Source organism: Chenopodium album, chromosome 18 (assembly GCF_948465745.1).
Source record: "Chenopodium album chromosome 18, dcCheAlbu1.1, whole genome shotgun sequence".
NCBI classification, from domain to species: Eukaryota; Viridiplantae; Streptophyta; class Magnoliopsida; order Caryophyllales; family Amaranthaceae; genus Chenopodium; species Chenopodium album.
In genome coordinates this window covers 11,939,220-11,953,851 of record NC_137851.1, presented here as the reverse complement: position 1 = coordinate 11,953,851, position 14,632 = coordinate 11,939,220, and the positions used below count along the sequence as shown (strand labels likewise).

The window sequence follows — 14,632 nt, the reverse complement described above, 5'->3', positions numbered from 1 at the left end:
TTGATCGAATTCAATCAAGCGTAAAATTGAACCACAATAACAAATTAACGGGTGAATAAGTTATTTGATTAGACGCAATAAGTTCAATTCATATAAGTTTGTGTTGGTAAACAAACACATCTGAACACCATGAAAAAAAAATGAGCATCCCCTAACAAGTAACAACAGTCGAAAAGTCTAATAATGCAATAAAGAGACATTTTAAAAGTCCAATACAACATAAATAGAGTTTAGAACATTAAACCCTTTTTTTAAACAATACGAGTACCTAAAAATAAAATAAAAAATGCACATTATCTTCCCAACAGTCCACTTGTTCAAACTTTACAATACTTTATAAACTTTCCAATCACATTATAAAAAACCTTATTATATAAATTCCTTCCTTATTTTACTCAAGTTTTTTCTTGGACTACCCAATCAAAAAACAAAACCATTTTTATAAAATAATCACAAAATCAAACCTTAAAATATACAACTTCCAAAAAAAGAATATTTATACAGTATTAATTAGGGTATCAGTATAATATATAATGTATAAAAATAAAAATACAAATACAAATAATTAAGACATAATATATGAATTAAAACTTACTATTATACGAACATATAAATTCGTCATTTTTATCATTAGATCAGTGTTATCGCTCTTCCTTTTTTCTCATCATCATCGATTCATCGTCTTCGATTTCGTAGATCGTACGAGAAGCAATTTTCTCTCTCCTCTTTTTGGATTGATTCTTGCATTTTATTCTTCAGCTAAACCGCTCTTAATCAGGTAGTACATTTATTCTTGATTTTTTTGTCGAATTTATTTTCGTCGAATTTTGATTTCGTTGATTTGTTTGATAATTGATTGTACTGAAAAAATTAGGTTTTTGTGTTTTGTTGTATTTCGAAAATGATTGATGAGAAATTACGTTGATTTTGGAAAAATTAGGGGAATGTGTAGTAATGCTGTAATATGTATGTGAAATTTGTGTGAATTTGATTGTTTTTGGATTGAATTTTGAGTTTGTGTTGATTATTTTAATTTGGTGGTTGATTGTTTCAGTTTAAAAATTAGCACTTTTTGACGTTTGGTTTCCTCTTGTTTTTGGAATTAATTTGAATTTTTCTTGACTTGATTATATTATATTTTATGATGGTATTGTATAAATTGATGTGACACAAAACCTAAATTACTGGATATTATTCTCTTGCGTCATTTTTGTTCAAATTAGTGTGTATCTTGAAATAAATTCATTTTTGGTTGTAATTATTGGATTTGTCAGTTGTAATTTACTTGGTGTATTATGAGCTTTTTGGATTTTGGCAGTCAGAAGCCCTTGGATTGTCGTCTCATTCTGCGTGTATATATTTAAATTGAGTATTTTAGCAATTGGGATGTAGATGTATTTGCATTGGTTATTCGGAAAAATGCAATTAGAAAACTGGGTTTGTTTATTTCTGTAATGGTTCTTGTTTCAAGCCTTGCTTGATTCACTGTTTCATTCCGTAAAAGGCGTTACAGAACATAATTATTTAATCGTAGCCACTGGGGTTATTTAGATGAAACTGAGTTGAAAATTTGTTAAGTTTTGTAGGGAATTATTTCTGGTGGTCTATGATTAATGGGAGGCTTTTTTTAGTTAACTAACTTTTTTTTTGCCCTGAGTTTTGTGGTCTACAACAAATATCAAGATTTATGTGTGGTTTGTTACTTAATTGTCAATAAATTTCATATTTAGGCATCTTTGCCCTGAGTGCTTAGAGGATTTTGAGCCGGTGTGAAATTTCTGCTCGGCCACCTGATAAGTGATAACAAAAGCTCTATGCCCACCAATTAGAAGCTTTTTTACATTTTTGAATGTTTAGTATGGCATGGAAGTGAATACATCAATAGAAAAGACTGCTTTTGATTTTATTCTTGGAAACCAAGTGATTACTTGTCTTAATTTGTGAATTATGTCTTTCAATGCAGGGCAATCTGGTTAGGATACCATTTGAGCCAATCAAGACTATTGTTATGTGGGATTTGAATTGTGAATGATGTGCAACTCCGAGATAATGCCAGGTTTCTAAATGAAGACATCTCGTGCATGGCAGTTACGTGTAAGAGACCTGGTGACGATGCCTGGGTCGCGTCAGCGGCCACATATGAAGAGGCCAGTATGGATTATAATACTGGTCTCTATGGTGTGTCTTTTTCTCATTGCTGCCTATGTCTATCCGCTCCGAAATTCTGCCCCCTGCAGTTTCTTTTCCTCTAGTGGCTGTCTAATTTATGCTGAAGAAGAATCCACTCCTACTAGGGAGCTGACCGATGATGAAATTTATAGCCGCGTTGTAGTTAGAGAAGTCTTAAAAACACCTCATGTTGAATCTAAAAACCCAAAAATTGCCTTTATGTTTCTGACCCCAGGTACCCTACCTTTTGAAAGACTCTGGGATAAGTTCTTCCAGGTAACTGCTCATATCCCTTCTTTCCTTAGTTAGTTTTCTGTCATTATTTGGTTTATGTCTTGTTTCTCTTGGCCTTCATCTGAATGAGATGGTTTTTCTGGGTTGTGTGTCTAGACACTGCATTGAAGCATTTTTGTTTACATTGTCTTTATTTTCTTACTCACGTGAGGAGTTGATGTTTCTAATCTAACCTTGTGCTTCATCCATTTACGATGGATGCATCATCATGGTCTCCAATGCAACTGTTTGACCATAAATATCTTTAATTGTACATTAGTAAGAATTATAAAAATTTAATATTCGTTATATTGATTCCGTGGGTGGACTTACCTGTGAAAATATACATTGAGATGAAGCTAAAAAGATATCATGTGACTATTTAAATGAGAATTTACGGTTAAAATAATATAAGGGTTAAAATAATATAAAATTGAAGTTTGACCTTCAAAAGAGAAACGGTGCAACTATAAGTGAACAGAGTAAGTATTGTATATCTCTCTGTTCACTTGCATGGAGATGTTATCCTCCCTAGGGCTGAAAGGTAGGCGAAGATTTTGCTTCCCTCATTCTTTGACTTGTATTTTGGAGGCTGGGAGGGGTTAATTGACTTTTGGAGATCAATTATTTAGGACATTTCTGTTGTAGAAGATATGGGGTGAAGATGTAAGAGCCTGAGACATAGTACACTGGAATTTGTAATTGTGCTTGTACGGTGCACATAATAATTTTCAGGTATTCTGGCCAATGTGTATTAAGGAGTGATTGAAAGAGTAAAGTAAACGGAAGAGCGCTGGGAGCATAGATGCCACATATGTAATGTCCTCTAAGGGAGCATCGATGCCACATATGTAATGTCCTCTAAGGGAGCATAGATGCCACATATGTAATGTCCTCTAAATTCACAATCAACTTGGGTTTAAGTGATTGCTAAAACTGTTACTTTTTCCTCCTGGTATATAGGCTTTATGCTTATGTTTGCTTTTCTTCTTGGGGACGTATTGCATAAATACCACACATCAAACACCCTTTACACACATGTTCATTGGACCGGCGATGTACAAGTGTCTTAGTTAGGAAGACTTGTATGTGAGATGATTGGGATTTTGGGACTGAAACTCTTTGTCACTTGTCTGATATGAGTAAACCATGATTGAGCTCGTCTACTTGCTCCAAAAGGCTTGAACAGCTCGAATTTGGATTTGAGGAATTCAATGCTTTTGGATTGAGTTATCATATTGCTTTCAAATCAAAGTATTATTCGCAAGTATGTTTTACGTTGTAGTTTTTATATTTTCTATGGTTGCTTATTCGGAATTTGGTTCTCTTATGTGGTCATATAATAAAATATGTCTACAGATTGGCATGAAATTTCAGAATAAAGCCTATTTCTTTGATTGGGAATGTCCGAATACCATAGCCTTGCCAGCTATCCTAATTTTACACTAGCACATTAGGGTTACTATGGTTTTTGGAGTTGAATTTTGAATTCTACCAATACATGGGCTTACAGAGTTAATAGCATTGCTCAAGATTTAACACTTTATTGTCCTTCACTTTCGTCATATTGATTTTAGATACTAAAAAGACTGGCATTTGTATAATTTCGGACTCACTGACCCGTCTTTACTCTAATCATCACATAAATGATATAACATGTTTTATTGGTCCTCAGGGTCATGAAGGCAGATTTTCTGTATTTGTACATGCATCAAGAGAAAAACCAGTGCATGTTAGCCGTTACTTTCTTGGTCGTGACATACGCAGTGACTCGGTAAATTTGTTACTTTGCTGTTAATTGCTGAGTCTTACCTCATATATTCTCTTGTATTATCAGTGAACATTGTAACATGATTACTTTTAAAGACAAAAAAAAAGCATGTGGATGGGGAATAAAAAAAATCATGGTCGTATTATTTATTTGGCTGTTAATAGCAGCCAACGGACTATTATCAAATAAATATTCTTCTGTTGCAGCATAAGAACAAATCTTGAAGTGGTATTTGTTTTGAAATTTCCGCTAGAGTTACTCTAAAACATTAATAGTTGTTTGAACAAGGAAATGAAAGAAAAAGCTCTTGGTTTATTCTTTGTCATTCTCTGTATTAAGGAAGCTTATTTATAATGTTCTACCAATATTATGCAGCTCAATATTCTTTTATTGTGTTTCCAGCATAAGTTGCATATCCAATATTTCAGCTATTACTTGTTGTCTGTATTTTTTGTGACTATTCAATGTATAGTGTTAATAAAATTTAATTGGCTGCTTTCTAATGCTAACTCTCTTGAAGACCTGTACCTATGCTTAATTCACAAATCCTCCATGTGAACTGTGATCCGAGAGATGTGAATTGGTACTAATTAGTGGTTCATTTGTGGACTAATATAACATACAAGCCTACTAGGTAGCAAATCGTGTTCCCATACCCAAACTTATACCACGAATTAGGTAACAGTACCCTGAAAATAAAAGATATTGCAGGTTTTCAACTTTTTTTTTTTTTTTTTTTTTTTTTTTTTTATTTTGATGAGAAATTACTTATTTATTTTTTATTTTTTTATTTTGCATGTAATGTGGCATCGTTTGGTAATTAAATAATATTTTGATTTATACCTCTGTCAAAATTTTCACAGGTAGTCTGGGGTAAAATCTCAATGGTTGATGCAGAAAGGAGACTACTTGCTCATGCTCTTAAAGATCCTGATAACCAGCACTTTGTATTACTGTCAGACAGGTAGGTACTTTTGATTAATTGCTTTTGCTGTACCCTGGTACATATTGTTTGGACTTTGGAAGATAAGTTCAATATCAAATGTCAATCATGATAACATTGTATTTTTTTGGTCTTTGCAGCTGTATACCGCTTCATAATTTTGATTATATCTACAACTATCTCATGTTCACAAATGTCAGCTTTCTTGACTGGTAAGAAGCTAATTCTGCAACGATAATATTGTGAATTAGTGCCTTAATTGTTCTCAAACACCACATGGTTTCTAGATTCTTGTATAATCATGGGAATTGGATGTTGTATAACTTCCATTAATATATATGAAACTCAGACCTGGCTGCTAGTTTATGGCAGCTACATGTTTACGTGTCAACTTATCCATCCTTTGAAGTCTGAACATGGTTAAAATTGAAATGAAGTGTCAAGCATCCAACTCATGGGTACTTGAGGTTAAATGAAGAGTTTGAGTAACATAGGTGTTGAATAATGAGTGTTATTTCCAAAGTTCAGCATTAAAATCAATTGAATCTAACATATCTGCTTTTCATTTATCATTGTTTGTCACTAGAACATTTCATATTTCTGTGGTACAAGTACAATTATATTGTTTAGAGCTGATACTGCTTGTTTGTCTAATCAAGCATACATATTTTACTGTTTTTTTTTTTTTTCCAAGTTTGCTTGATGAATCCAATGTCTGTATATAGCCTTGAAAATGAACATCAATATATGTTTATTGATCTTGATTTTACACTTCTTTTTCTGATATTTTTGTACCCTTATTTTGTTGAGACAAAGCTAATCAGCCCTGATTTTCTCTTTTCAGTTTTCTTGATCTAGGACCACATGGTACTGGAAGATATTCTGAGCACATGTTGCCCGAGATTGAAAAGGATGACTTCCGGAAGGGATCACAGGTATTAATCAACACAAATCTAGCTTATGTGACTATTGGACTGCCATATGTTTCACAGTTGATCTCCCTTTGTTAAGAATTATGCCACCATGCTTGTCAGAATTTAGTCAGATTGAGTTTGAATGTATGATAACTTATATGTCTTTTCTAACCAAAAATAGTAAAAAGAATGAAGGATTTCTGTGTGTATTTTTCTCTCTCATTTGTATCCTTTATCCCCTTGTTTAAAGTATGGTTAATACTAAGGATTCTTATTTTTGAGGTTCTTTAACCAAAGTTCTCATTTGTAGCTCAATGTGTAAACTCGCTGAAGAGAATTTAGTTTCCATTTCAAATTATCCCACTAGCAATTCTTTTGGAAGGTTATTTATTTCTTTGTTTGCTGCACTACGCACTTGCATTAAATTAGTGTGTAAAATACTGAAATTTGAAATTATCCTGATAGGAAAACTAATTTGGACCTTTTGTGTATTTCTGAGCTTTCCTTCTGATTTTATGTGCTGTATAGGTCCTCTAAAGAAGCATGTATTCTGTTCTATAATCATAGTCAACCATTGCCTATCTTGAGAGTGCTGGTAAAGTCATGCATATTAGAATATAGAAATTAGAGAAGAAAAGTTGTGGTCTTCAAGGTGATAAATTTTGTTGTAGAAAACTTGTATTCAGGCCTCCTTGTCTTGTCAATTTCATGTTGCGGCTTCTGCCAACTTCACTTTTCCTGATTAGGGAAAGTTCAATCATCCTTGATTTCAGACCTTTTTTTTAAAAAAAAAAAAAGAGATTTGAGAAGGTTTTCCATGAGTTGATGTATTTAGGGAATGCGTTTTGAGTAGAAGTCACTCAATCTTCGAAGACAAACTAGTTTTTTCCCCTCTGTTTGGACCAATCCTGCAACGGTCGTATTAAGGGAACTTTAGGCTTAGTACTTTTTTGAGCATCTCTATCCTTTATTTACGGTTCTCCCGGTCTCTCTGTTTGCACCTTTATATCTGAATCTGCTGGTCATTGTGTGTGTGTGTGTGTGTGAAGGAGAGAGAGAGAGGGATCCGTTTGTAACTGTAGATCTATGTCTTCATGCTTCTCTTGTTTGCAACTTTTAATTTTGTCTGACATGTTATTGTTCCCTGTGATTGAGCGATAAATTTTAACTTTTAGTTTTTAAATTTCTTTTTCAGTGGTTCACCATGAAACGCCAGCATGCCCTAATTGTTATGGCTGACAGCCTATACTACAGAAAATTCAAGCTATATTGCAGGGTAAACTTTACAATTTATTGTTTTTGTTTTGATTCTATGTAAGATTCCTGCTTTCTTACGGGGACAATGTCTTGCAATGATGATTTCTATTCTTTAGAGTATTGTTCTTTGAATTGCTATTGCATCCCTTCATATGCATTTGGCTTGAAGGTTACATAGTTTTCTTCTGATGTACATAACCTTATCCTGCCTGCACTTCATTTGAAGTTACAGCCAACTGTAGCATCTTGGAATAAGGGTCAACGGTAACCAACACTTTGAAAAGGTTGGGCCTGTGTTTCTAGGACTTTTCATTTTACCACAAGTACCCTCCTTAACCCTTGGACTTGGGTATGATCTTTTGACACCTCTTTTTAATTAAAGTGTGACACTTAAGACTTGTACCCGTGTCTGCTCACAATACCCGAGTCCGAGCAACAGGGTTGTTTATATTTTACTCACTCTCTCCATTTAGAATTGTAACAAGGTTGTGCATTGCCCAGTGAAATTAAGTTTACTCTTGAGTGACATGCTAGCTAATTCAAAGTTGTTTGAGTACAAAATCCTTTACTATGTGAGGTTCCAGTATTTCCAAAGCTTGCACTTACTGGTGGGATTGAGTAAAGTTTGGAAAGTGAACCTGAAGTGGATTGAACTTTGAGTCTTTCGATTGACCGATCCTCTCCTGGAATCTGTTCATCTTTTGTGCAATACATATGATTGTTACTGAAGAATGAAGTTATTGTCTTTTTTAAATTCACCTTTATGCCAATAATTTGGTGCTTAGACTTTGGATATGACATAGTGTCACAACTAGTGAAGTTTTTTAGTGTTTCTCTGCTGCTAGATTGTTAACATTTTGGAACCTATGAAGATTTTTATGTTGAAGTAGGTTTTTTTTTTTTTTTTTTTTTTTTTTTTACTTCCACAGCCAGGAATGGAGCACGGGAAGAACTGCTATGCTGATGAGCACTATTTGCCAACTTTCTTCCATGTCAGTAGTCTACTCATAAATTTTCCGTCTTGTAGATTACCTTGTTCTGTATGTTCCTGATTTTTTGTTTTTATATATGTTCAGATGACTGATCCTGGAGGAATAGCTAATTGGTCAGTGACATATGTTGATTGGTCTGAGAGAAAGTGGCATCCCAGGTCCTTTAGAGCCGAAGACATCACATATGAGCTTCTAAGAAATATGACAGTATGATTTCCGTACAGTTTGACTTTTGCTTTTGCGGTCATTGATAATGAGTAGTTTGCTAACTTTTTTTGGCATGACGCAGTTTCTTGATCAGAGTGTGCATCTGACAAGTGATGAGAAGGTATAAATTATTTTTACTCTACCTCTAAATTCTTGAGAGAAGACTTGAACATGCATGGTAGTTTTTGGCTGACAATGTATCGTAGACTTGAACCACTTGATAAATAAAGTTTTTTGTGTTACAGAATCCAGTGACAATAACTCCATGCTTGTGGAATGGACAGAAGCGGCCTTGCTATCTATTTGCTCGGAAATTTTATCCTGAGACATTAGAAAAGTTGATTACTCTTTTCTCCAATTATACGGTGGTATAGTGGGGGAACTTCTTCATTCTTTATGGTCGATTGATATGGTTGACCTCGTATTTTTTGGTATATATAAACAATAGGATGCAGCGAGGTTTGAACATGGAGTATCCTTGGATGAATTTACTGCACACACCGTTGTAACGTTCAGTGATCGGCTAAGCTATCAGCAATACAGCATTGCTTGACATAAGGGCAAGAAGATGAGGGCTTGATTTCTTCCGATTGGTTCCTGCTTTGTAGGCCAAACTATGTGCAGTCCCTTCTGCCTCCCCTTAGAGTTCTTGTTTGGTCATTTTTAACCGTAAAATTTTGGGTTGCAGATACTCGATTAGGTTCGTTTTTAAGCGAGTAGATACTCCTAGTATAATTAGTCCCTCTTTTATGGGGGTGTAGTATCATTGAACAATGTATTTTAGTGCTATGAGCTTTTGCCTTTAGTAATGAAGTATAAGTTAGAGAGATTTGTTATGTAGAATTAGTTAAAGCCAATATGATTACTGTATGTCGAGAAAAGGTAAAAAAAATCACCAAATAATGGATTAGCTAAAAATGACACATGGAACTGATCAATAGATATACTACCTCCATTAAATGTTATGTGCTACTTTGAGGTATTATTTGTGAGATATAAAATATTCCACAGTTGCACATAACGTTTAACGAAGGTAGTATATAGGTGGAGAATTGTACTCCATCAAGTTAAACAGCAACTCGTACTTAGTGTGACCAGATTATTATGAAAATTTTGTTAATAAGCGTACAATGATTTTGGAACAATTCTAGCTAAAGTATTACTTGACAAGGAAAAATGTTGGTATCATAATATTGAGGTGAAAAGGAAAAAAATTATCGAAAATGCCTCGAAATTTTATGACATTATTTACAGAGTAGTATTATTTTGTTGGCCAGTGGCAAAGGGACTTTATTTTATTAGCTTTGTAAGAAATTGAGCATATCTGGACTTGTGCTAAATCATGATCAAAGTCAGTAAAAACCTCAAGCCAAGCTAGCTCACTTTTGTGATTAACTTCAATTTAGCTATTGAATGGGTTAAAATATTGCCCTCCCTGTCAACATGAGAAAGAAACAAAGAGTGAGAGATAGCTTAGGTGGTAAGTGAGGGATAGCTTAGGTGGTAACTCTGGTAAGAGCTTTTCTCCACTTTCAGGAGATCTTGGGATCAATTCTCATCACCGTTTTTAAGGCTCTCTAAACACCAAAATAAAAAAAAATAAAAAAATAAAAAATTTATTAGCTGCAATGTGTCATAATGTCATCAACTAAAAAACCTACCACATTATTTGGCTTCAATTGTCATTAAATCTTAGGCAAGGTGCTATTGCACGCAACTAACATCATGGATGGTGTTATTGAGTACACCTGTTTAAGGTCATGCTTTCCTACGCATGACCTATAACGGTGTGTCATTTGTCTATTGTAAATGCCCAAAATGTTGTTAATCGTTAAGTCATGAGACTTGATGGATTGACTCAGGATATGCCGCCCCATGTAACTTTTGAATGGAGAATTGCTAACATAGCCCAGCAACATACTTCTAAAGCTTTGGAGCTCAATTTATGCTTGCAAGCATGATAATCAAGAAACAATTTGTCAAGGCCCCTTGTATTGTGTCTACTTTCTAGCTGGTACCCTGTAGAAAGGCAAAAAATGTTGTTTGACAAAGTAGTGCATTAGAAGAGCTTTAAAGATATAGTTTTTTGACAAAATTTGTACTCCTAGCATTTATAATTTTGAGCAAGTTTATTGCAACATATTGACCTAAAAGCAGTAGAAGCTCAAAAGTCAAAATTGAATTTGGTATATGTAGTTGCAATACGTTTACAGGAAATCGGGAATGCCTATCATATTTCACCATAGATTGGATGGTTCATAAGACATGCAACGTGTCCACATTAGACTTCAGCTATTGTGGGCGGTGGAGTTTTCAGCTATTGGATTTAGCATCATTTCCATCGGCCTTCATGTTTGTGGCAGATTCCACAAAAATCAGTCGCCCTTGAACTATCTGCATTGAAAGAAAAGTAACAGCTCAGAAGGCAACCAAGTGAACTTCGCTTCTTGGTCAGTCCAGGAAAGAAGAAACAAGAGAATCAACAAGACGAGAATCACAGGAACAAGCAGTTACTTAAAAACTTTCGAACATATTCTTTGCCAATAAAAATAGCATTGATTGGTGTGGTTTCCCTTACGTCCTTACAAATTGAACCACCACCCACAAATATGTATGATAATAGCTACTAAAGTAACTAGGCATCATAACTAAGTTACTGAAAGTAAAATTTGCAAGTATGTATCCATCAAAGCTTCCATGAGAAATTGGTAATGAAACCATAGATAGCCACAATCTTCCTGGAAGGTAAGCTTCACACATAGCACATCATTATATTTTCTTACATTAATTTCAGCAATTTGATCTTTGTATTTAAATTTACATTTTTTACATAATTGTTAAACAAGCAAACACCTCAGTCCTATGAAAACCATGTCTTTCCATGTACCTTCGACAAATTCAACGTATAATGAGAACTCCAAATAAACACTATCTTTCTCAAATGAAATTGAAGAACACTTTTTCAAATCTCCATCAGGCCGTCTTCCAAATAGAAAACACTCTCCTCCTCAATGCTCAATTCCAGATGTCTCCATCTCAAAGTCCCAAAGAAGCCACTTATACAAAGTGTCCAATAGTAAGAAAAAGTCTAGGGTATAATTTGCTATAAATTTCTCTGTAAATAACTTAATTAATCCGTTTCCAACCTTTTTTTCTCAACCACAGACCTTTGGTACATGCAACAATACAATACAAGAAAACTCCTCCACCGCCCACCATGGCATGTATAGCTTATGTACTGATGTTCACTGTACATAAATTGTGAAAACCAGAGTATTAACTACTTAAAGGCCTTTCTGTAGGTATCCATTCCACTTCCATTTAAGCAGTAAGGTACTTTTTTTTTTTTTTTACTTGCAACACTTCTAATTTCACGCTTGCCAATAATATTTAACCACAACTATATTAATTATCAATAAATAGAAGTTGTAAACACTTGATATTATGAAAGTTCAATCAAAACGAATTTAATGAGATCCCATATAACTATATTTTCCTTAATTATAAATCAATAAAGCCAGTCAAAGAGGAGTATGTGAATAGATAAGTCAAATGTTGCAAGTAAGAAGAAAAGGGGAAAGTATTATTTTTAGGTAGACCCCTCATTAGAGTAAGGGAAAAAACATCGAAATCTGATATATAGGGCTATAGACACTAAATGTATTACAATTTCAATTACTTCATTTGCACTAATAAAGATGCACAACATGAGTGCAAAACTTCAATCTTCATCTACGAAGTACAAAAATGTACTCTTTTACGTTTCAACATTTTGAAACACCCATGGAAAAGTACAAAACGCTCCCAAAAGCATCAAGCTAACAAAAATCAACCATACCAATATACCATGTTGTCAATACGTTCAAATTACCAATGTTAGACCAGAATAAAAAGTGGCTTGTAACATGTGAATATTAAAAGCACAAAATTTCAAAGAAAAAGTGTGAACATATTTTGAATTGCTTATCAGTTATTACTATCCAAAACCCAAAATATACTCAATGGAGCTGTTACAATTTGCAATTTCTGGCAAAGCCCAAATTACAAATTTACAATCCCAAATAATGCAAACCCACAAATTCAGGGCAACTTTTCCCAAATTCAAAATGTAGCCCCACAACACAAAACAAACAAACAAAGAGCAAGTAGAAATAGTAGAATGGTGAAATTATGAGAATGAAGTACAGAATTACCCTGCCATTCAAACCCTTAATAGCTTTATCCGCCTCATCTTCCGTCTCAAATGTAATGAAACCAAATCCCTTAGTCCTTCCTGTTCTGTTATCCATAATCAACCTAGCTTTAAACAGCACATTAAATCCCATTTAGCATCACAGCTAAGAAAATCACAGTTAAATGGCTAAAACTTTCACATATAGTAGAGCAATGACTCAATCAACAATCCAAAAGAAGAAAATATGTGAACACTACAATCTACCTTCTTTAACCTTGCCGAATTGCGAAAACATGTTCCGAAATTCATCATGTTTTGTGTAAAATGAGAGCCCTGCATCGTTTCGCCAATATACAACCAATCAAACAAAACACTATAACATTCACAATCTGAATTTAGCTAGTAATTACAAGTATCTTACTGCTGACAAAGACCTCAGAGCTATATCTAACAGTTGAAAACCGAGACTTCAACACCGTAAAGCATTGAAATTTCGCCGCAAATCTCATCATTTGATGCTTAAAAAATTTCTTAATCAAGCCAGGGAAATCCTCATTAACATATTGGGCATTAATTTCCCAAGTTCAACCACCAAATGGGTTTAATTTCTCCAGATTAATGAATCATTATACACCAATTTCCCTGCACCAAATTGCATTTTCTCAATTAAGGAGAAAGGTCCATTTTCATGGTTTCTTCCTAACATTAAAGAGTAATATAAGCCAAATCCTGCAACACATTAGCAACCAAAGCTGATTCAACTATCAAACTAGGGTTAAAAAATTCAAGTTCTTCGAGTATCAATAATCCAGCTAAGAGAACCCTAAATTGAGTATACTGACAATTAAATTAACGATTAACACTAAATTGTCAAATTGGTATTCGATAATTAACAAAATAAAAAATACCTCAGACGCTGGCAAGCTGCTTTAATGGAGGAGAGAAAGCTCGCAAGGCGCTTTAATGGAGAATTTAGAGTGCGCTTCAATGGAGGAGAGAGAGTGTGGGAGGGGAGCAGCGAGGCAAGAATACACACTAGACCTAGGAGGAATAATATTAACATGCATATGATATGTAACGGTTTGAGTGTTTGACGACACCAACAACAAAGCGTTGGTGTAAAAATGATTTGGGATCGACTAAGATAAATCTTATAAATAACCGTACGTTATTTATAAAAGAAATAAAAAACATAGAAAAAAGGAGTAAAGTTAGCAAAAGAAAAAACATCCAAGAGAAATGAAGGAAGTTTTAAGACTGTGAATCAAAAATAAGATGGAAAATTTGTTAAAAATAACACCACATTTGGCCGGTCTTTCTATAATAGCACGACCTTTTGATTATTCCAAAATAACACCACCTTTTACATGCATTTGCCAAAAATAAAACAAAAAACCGGTAACCTGTTTTTTAGGTAATCCTGGAACATGTGTCCCAATCTGACTGGTCAGTTTATATTTTTATATTTTTTATTTAAAAAAAACCTAAAAAACCTAAACATTTAAAAAAAACTTAAAAAAAAATAAATAAAAAATAATCCCCCTCTTCCACATTCCCATCCTCCCTGCCCACCCCTTTCACCGGCATCCACCAGACCACTACCCCCCCCCAACCAAGACCACCCACCTTGAAACCACCTTCTCCCTGCCCCTCTTCCCAATTTCCGGCACCCCTCCCCTTTCCGGCACCCCCCGCCCTTTCCCGACCCCCTTTTTGGCACCCACTCCCCTTCTTGACCCCTTTCCAGCACCCCCTTCATACCGGCGACAACCTTTACTCCCACCCCCCACCCCTCTCCCTTTTCTCGATTTCCACAACCCCGACCACCACCCAACCACCCCTCTCACTTAACAGAAGCCCCATCCCCACCCCGTCGAATTGGCCATACAATCCCTCCATTGCCGACCAACCCATCCCTTACCTTTAATCCTT

At 34.7% G+C, this 14,632-nt stretch overlaps 2 protein-coding genes across 3 annotated transcripts; one reads left to right on the top strand and one right to left on the bottom strand.

Moving 5' to 3' along the window:
* The first annotated feature begins 593 nt into the window (after positions 1 to 593).
* LOC145593099 (glycosyltransferase BC10-like) lies at positions 594 to 9,369 on the top strand. The gene is made up of 11 exons (XM_081649610.1): positions 594 to 778; positions 1,964 to 2,445; positions 4,118 to 4,216; positions 5,077 to 5,177; positions 5,297 to 5,368; positions 6,001 to 6,091; positions 7,266 to 7,346; positions 8,257 to 8,319; positions 8,404 to 8,526; positions 8,609 to 8,647; positions 8,772 to 9,369. The coding sequence occupies exons 2-11, from the start codon at positions 2,065 to 2,067 to the stop codon at positions 8,898 to 8,900; spliced, it is 1,179 nt and encodes a 392-aa protein (XP_081505736.1). The 5' UTR covers positions 594 to 778; positions 1,964 to 2,064; the 3' UTR covers positions 8,901 to 9,369.
* A 1,316-nt stretch (positions 9,370 to 10,685) lies between these two features.
* LOC145593098 (organelle RRM domain-containing protein 6, chloroplastic-like) lies at positions 10,686 to 13,776 on the bottom strand. 2 transcript variants are annotated; one of them, XM_081649608.1, is made up of 5 exons: positions 13,609 to 13,776; positions 13,122 to 13,429; positions 12,965 to 13,033; positions 12,720 to 12,826; positions 10,686 to 10,920 (listed from the first exon to the last, which is right to left on the bottom strand). In XM_081649608.1, exons 2-5 carry the CDS (start codon positions 13,210 to 13,212, stop codon positions 10,840 to 10,842), a joined length of 348 nt encoding a protein of 115 aa, XP_081505734.1. In that variant the 5' UTR covers positions 13,213 to 13,429; positions 13,609 to 13,776; the 3' UTR covers positions 10,686 to 10,839. The 2 variants fall into 2 exon arrangements, with proteins under 2 accessions (XP_081505734.1, XP_081505733.1); XM_081649607.1 differs by having other exon boundaries at positions 13,122 to 13,342; positions 13,609 to 13,774.
* Between the last annotated feature and the right edge of the window lie 856 nt (positions 13,777 to 14,632).

Bases quoted from the DNA above. Each gene is read 5' to 3' on its own strand.
- LOC145593099 (XM_081649610.1), top strand. From the start codon at position 2,065: ATGAAGACATCTCGTGCATGGCAGTTACGTGTAAGAGACCTGGTGACG. The intron at 6,092-7,265 runs GTATTAATCAAC...TTTCTTTTTCAG, and splicing joins ACTTCCGGAAGGGATCACAG to TGGTTCACCATGAAACGCCA. The intron at 8,648-8,771 runs GTATAAATTATT...TTTGTGTTACAG, and splicing joins ATCTGACAAGTGATGAGAAG to AATCCAGTGACAATAACTCC.
- LOC145593098 (XM_081649608.1), bottom strand. From the start codon at position 13,212: ATGATGAGATTTGCGGCGAAATTTCAATGCTTTACGGTGTTGAAGTCT. The intron at 13,034-13,121 runs GTAAGATACTTG...GAAACGATGCAG, and splicing joins CTCTGAGGTCTTTGTCAGCA to GGCTCTCATTTTACACAAAA. The intron at 10,921-12,719 runs GTAATTCTGTAC...CTTTCAATGCAG, and splicing joins TTAAGGGTTTGAATGGCAGG to ATAGTTCAAGGGCGACTGAT.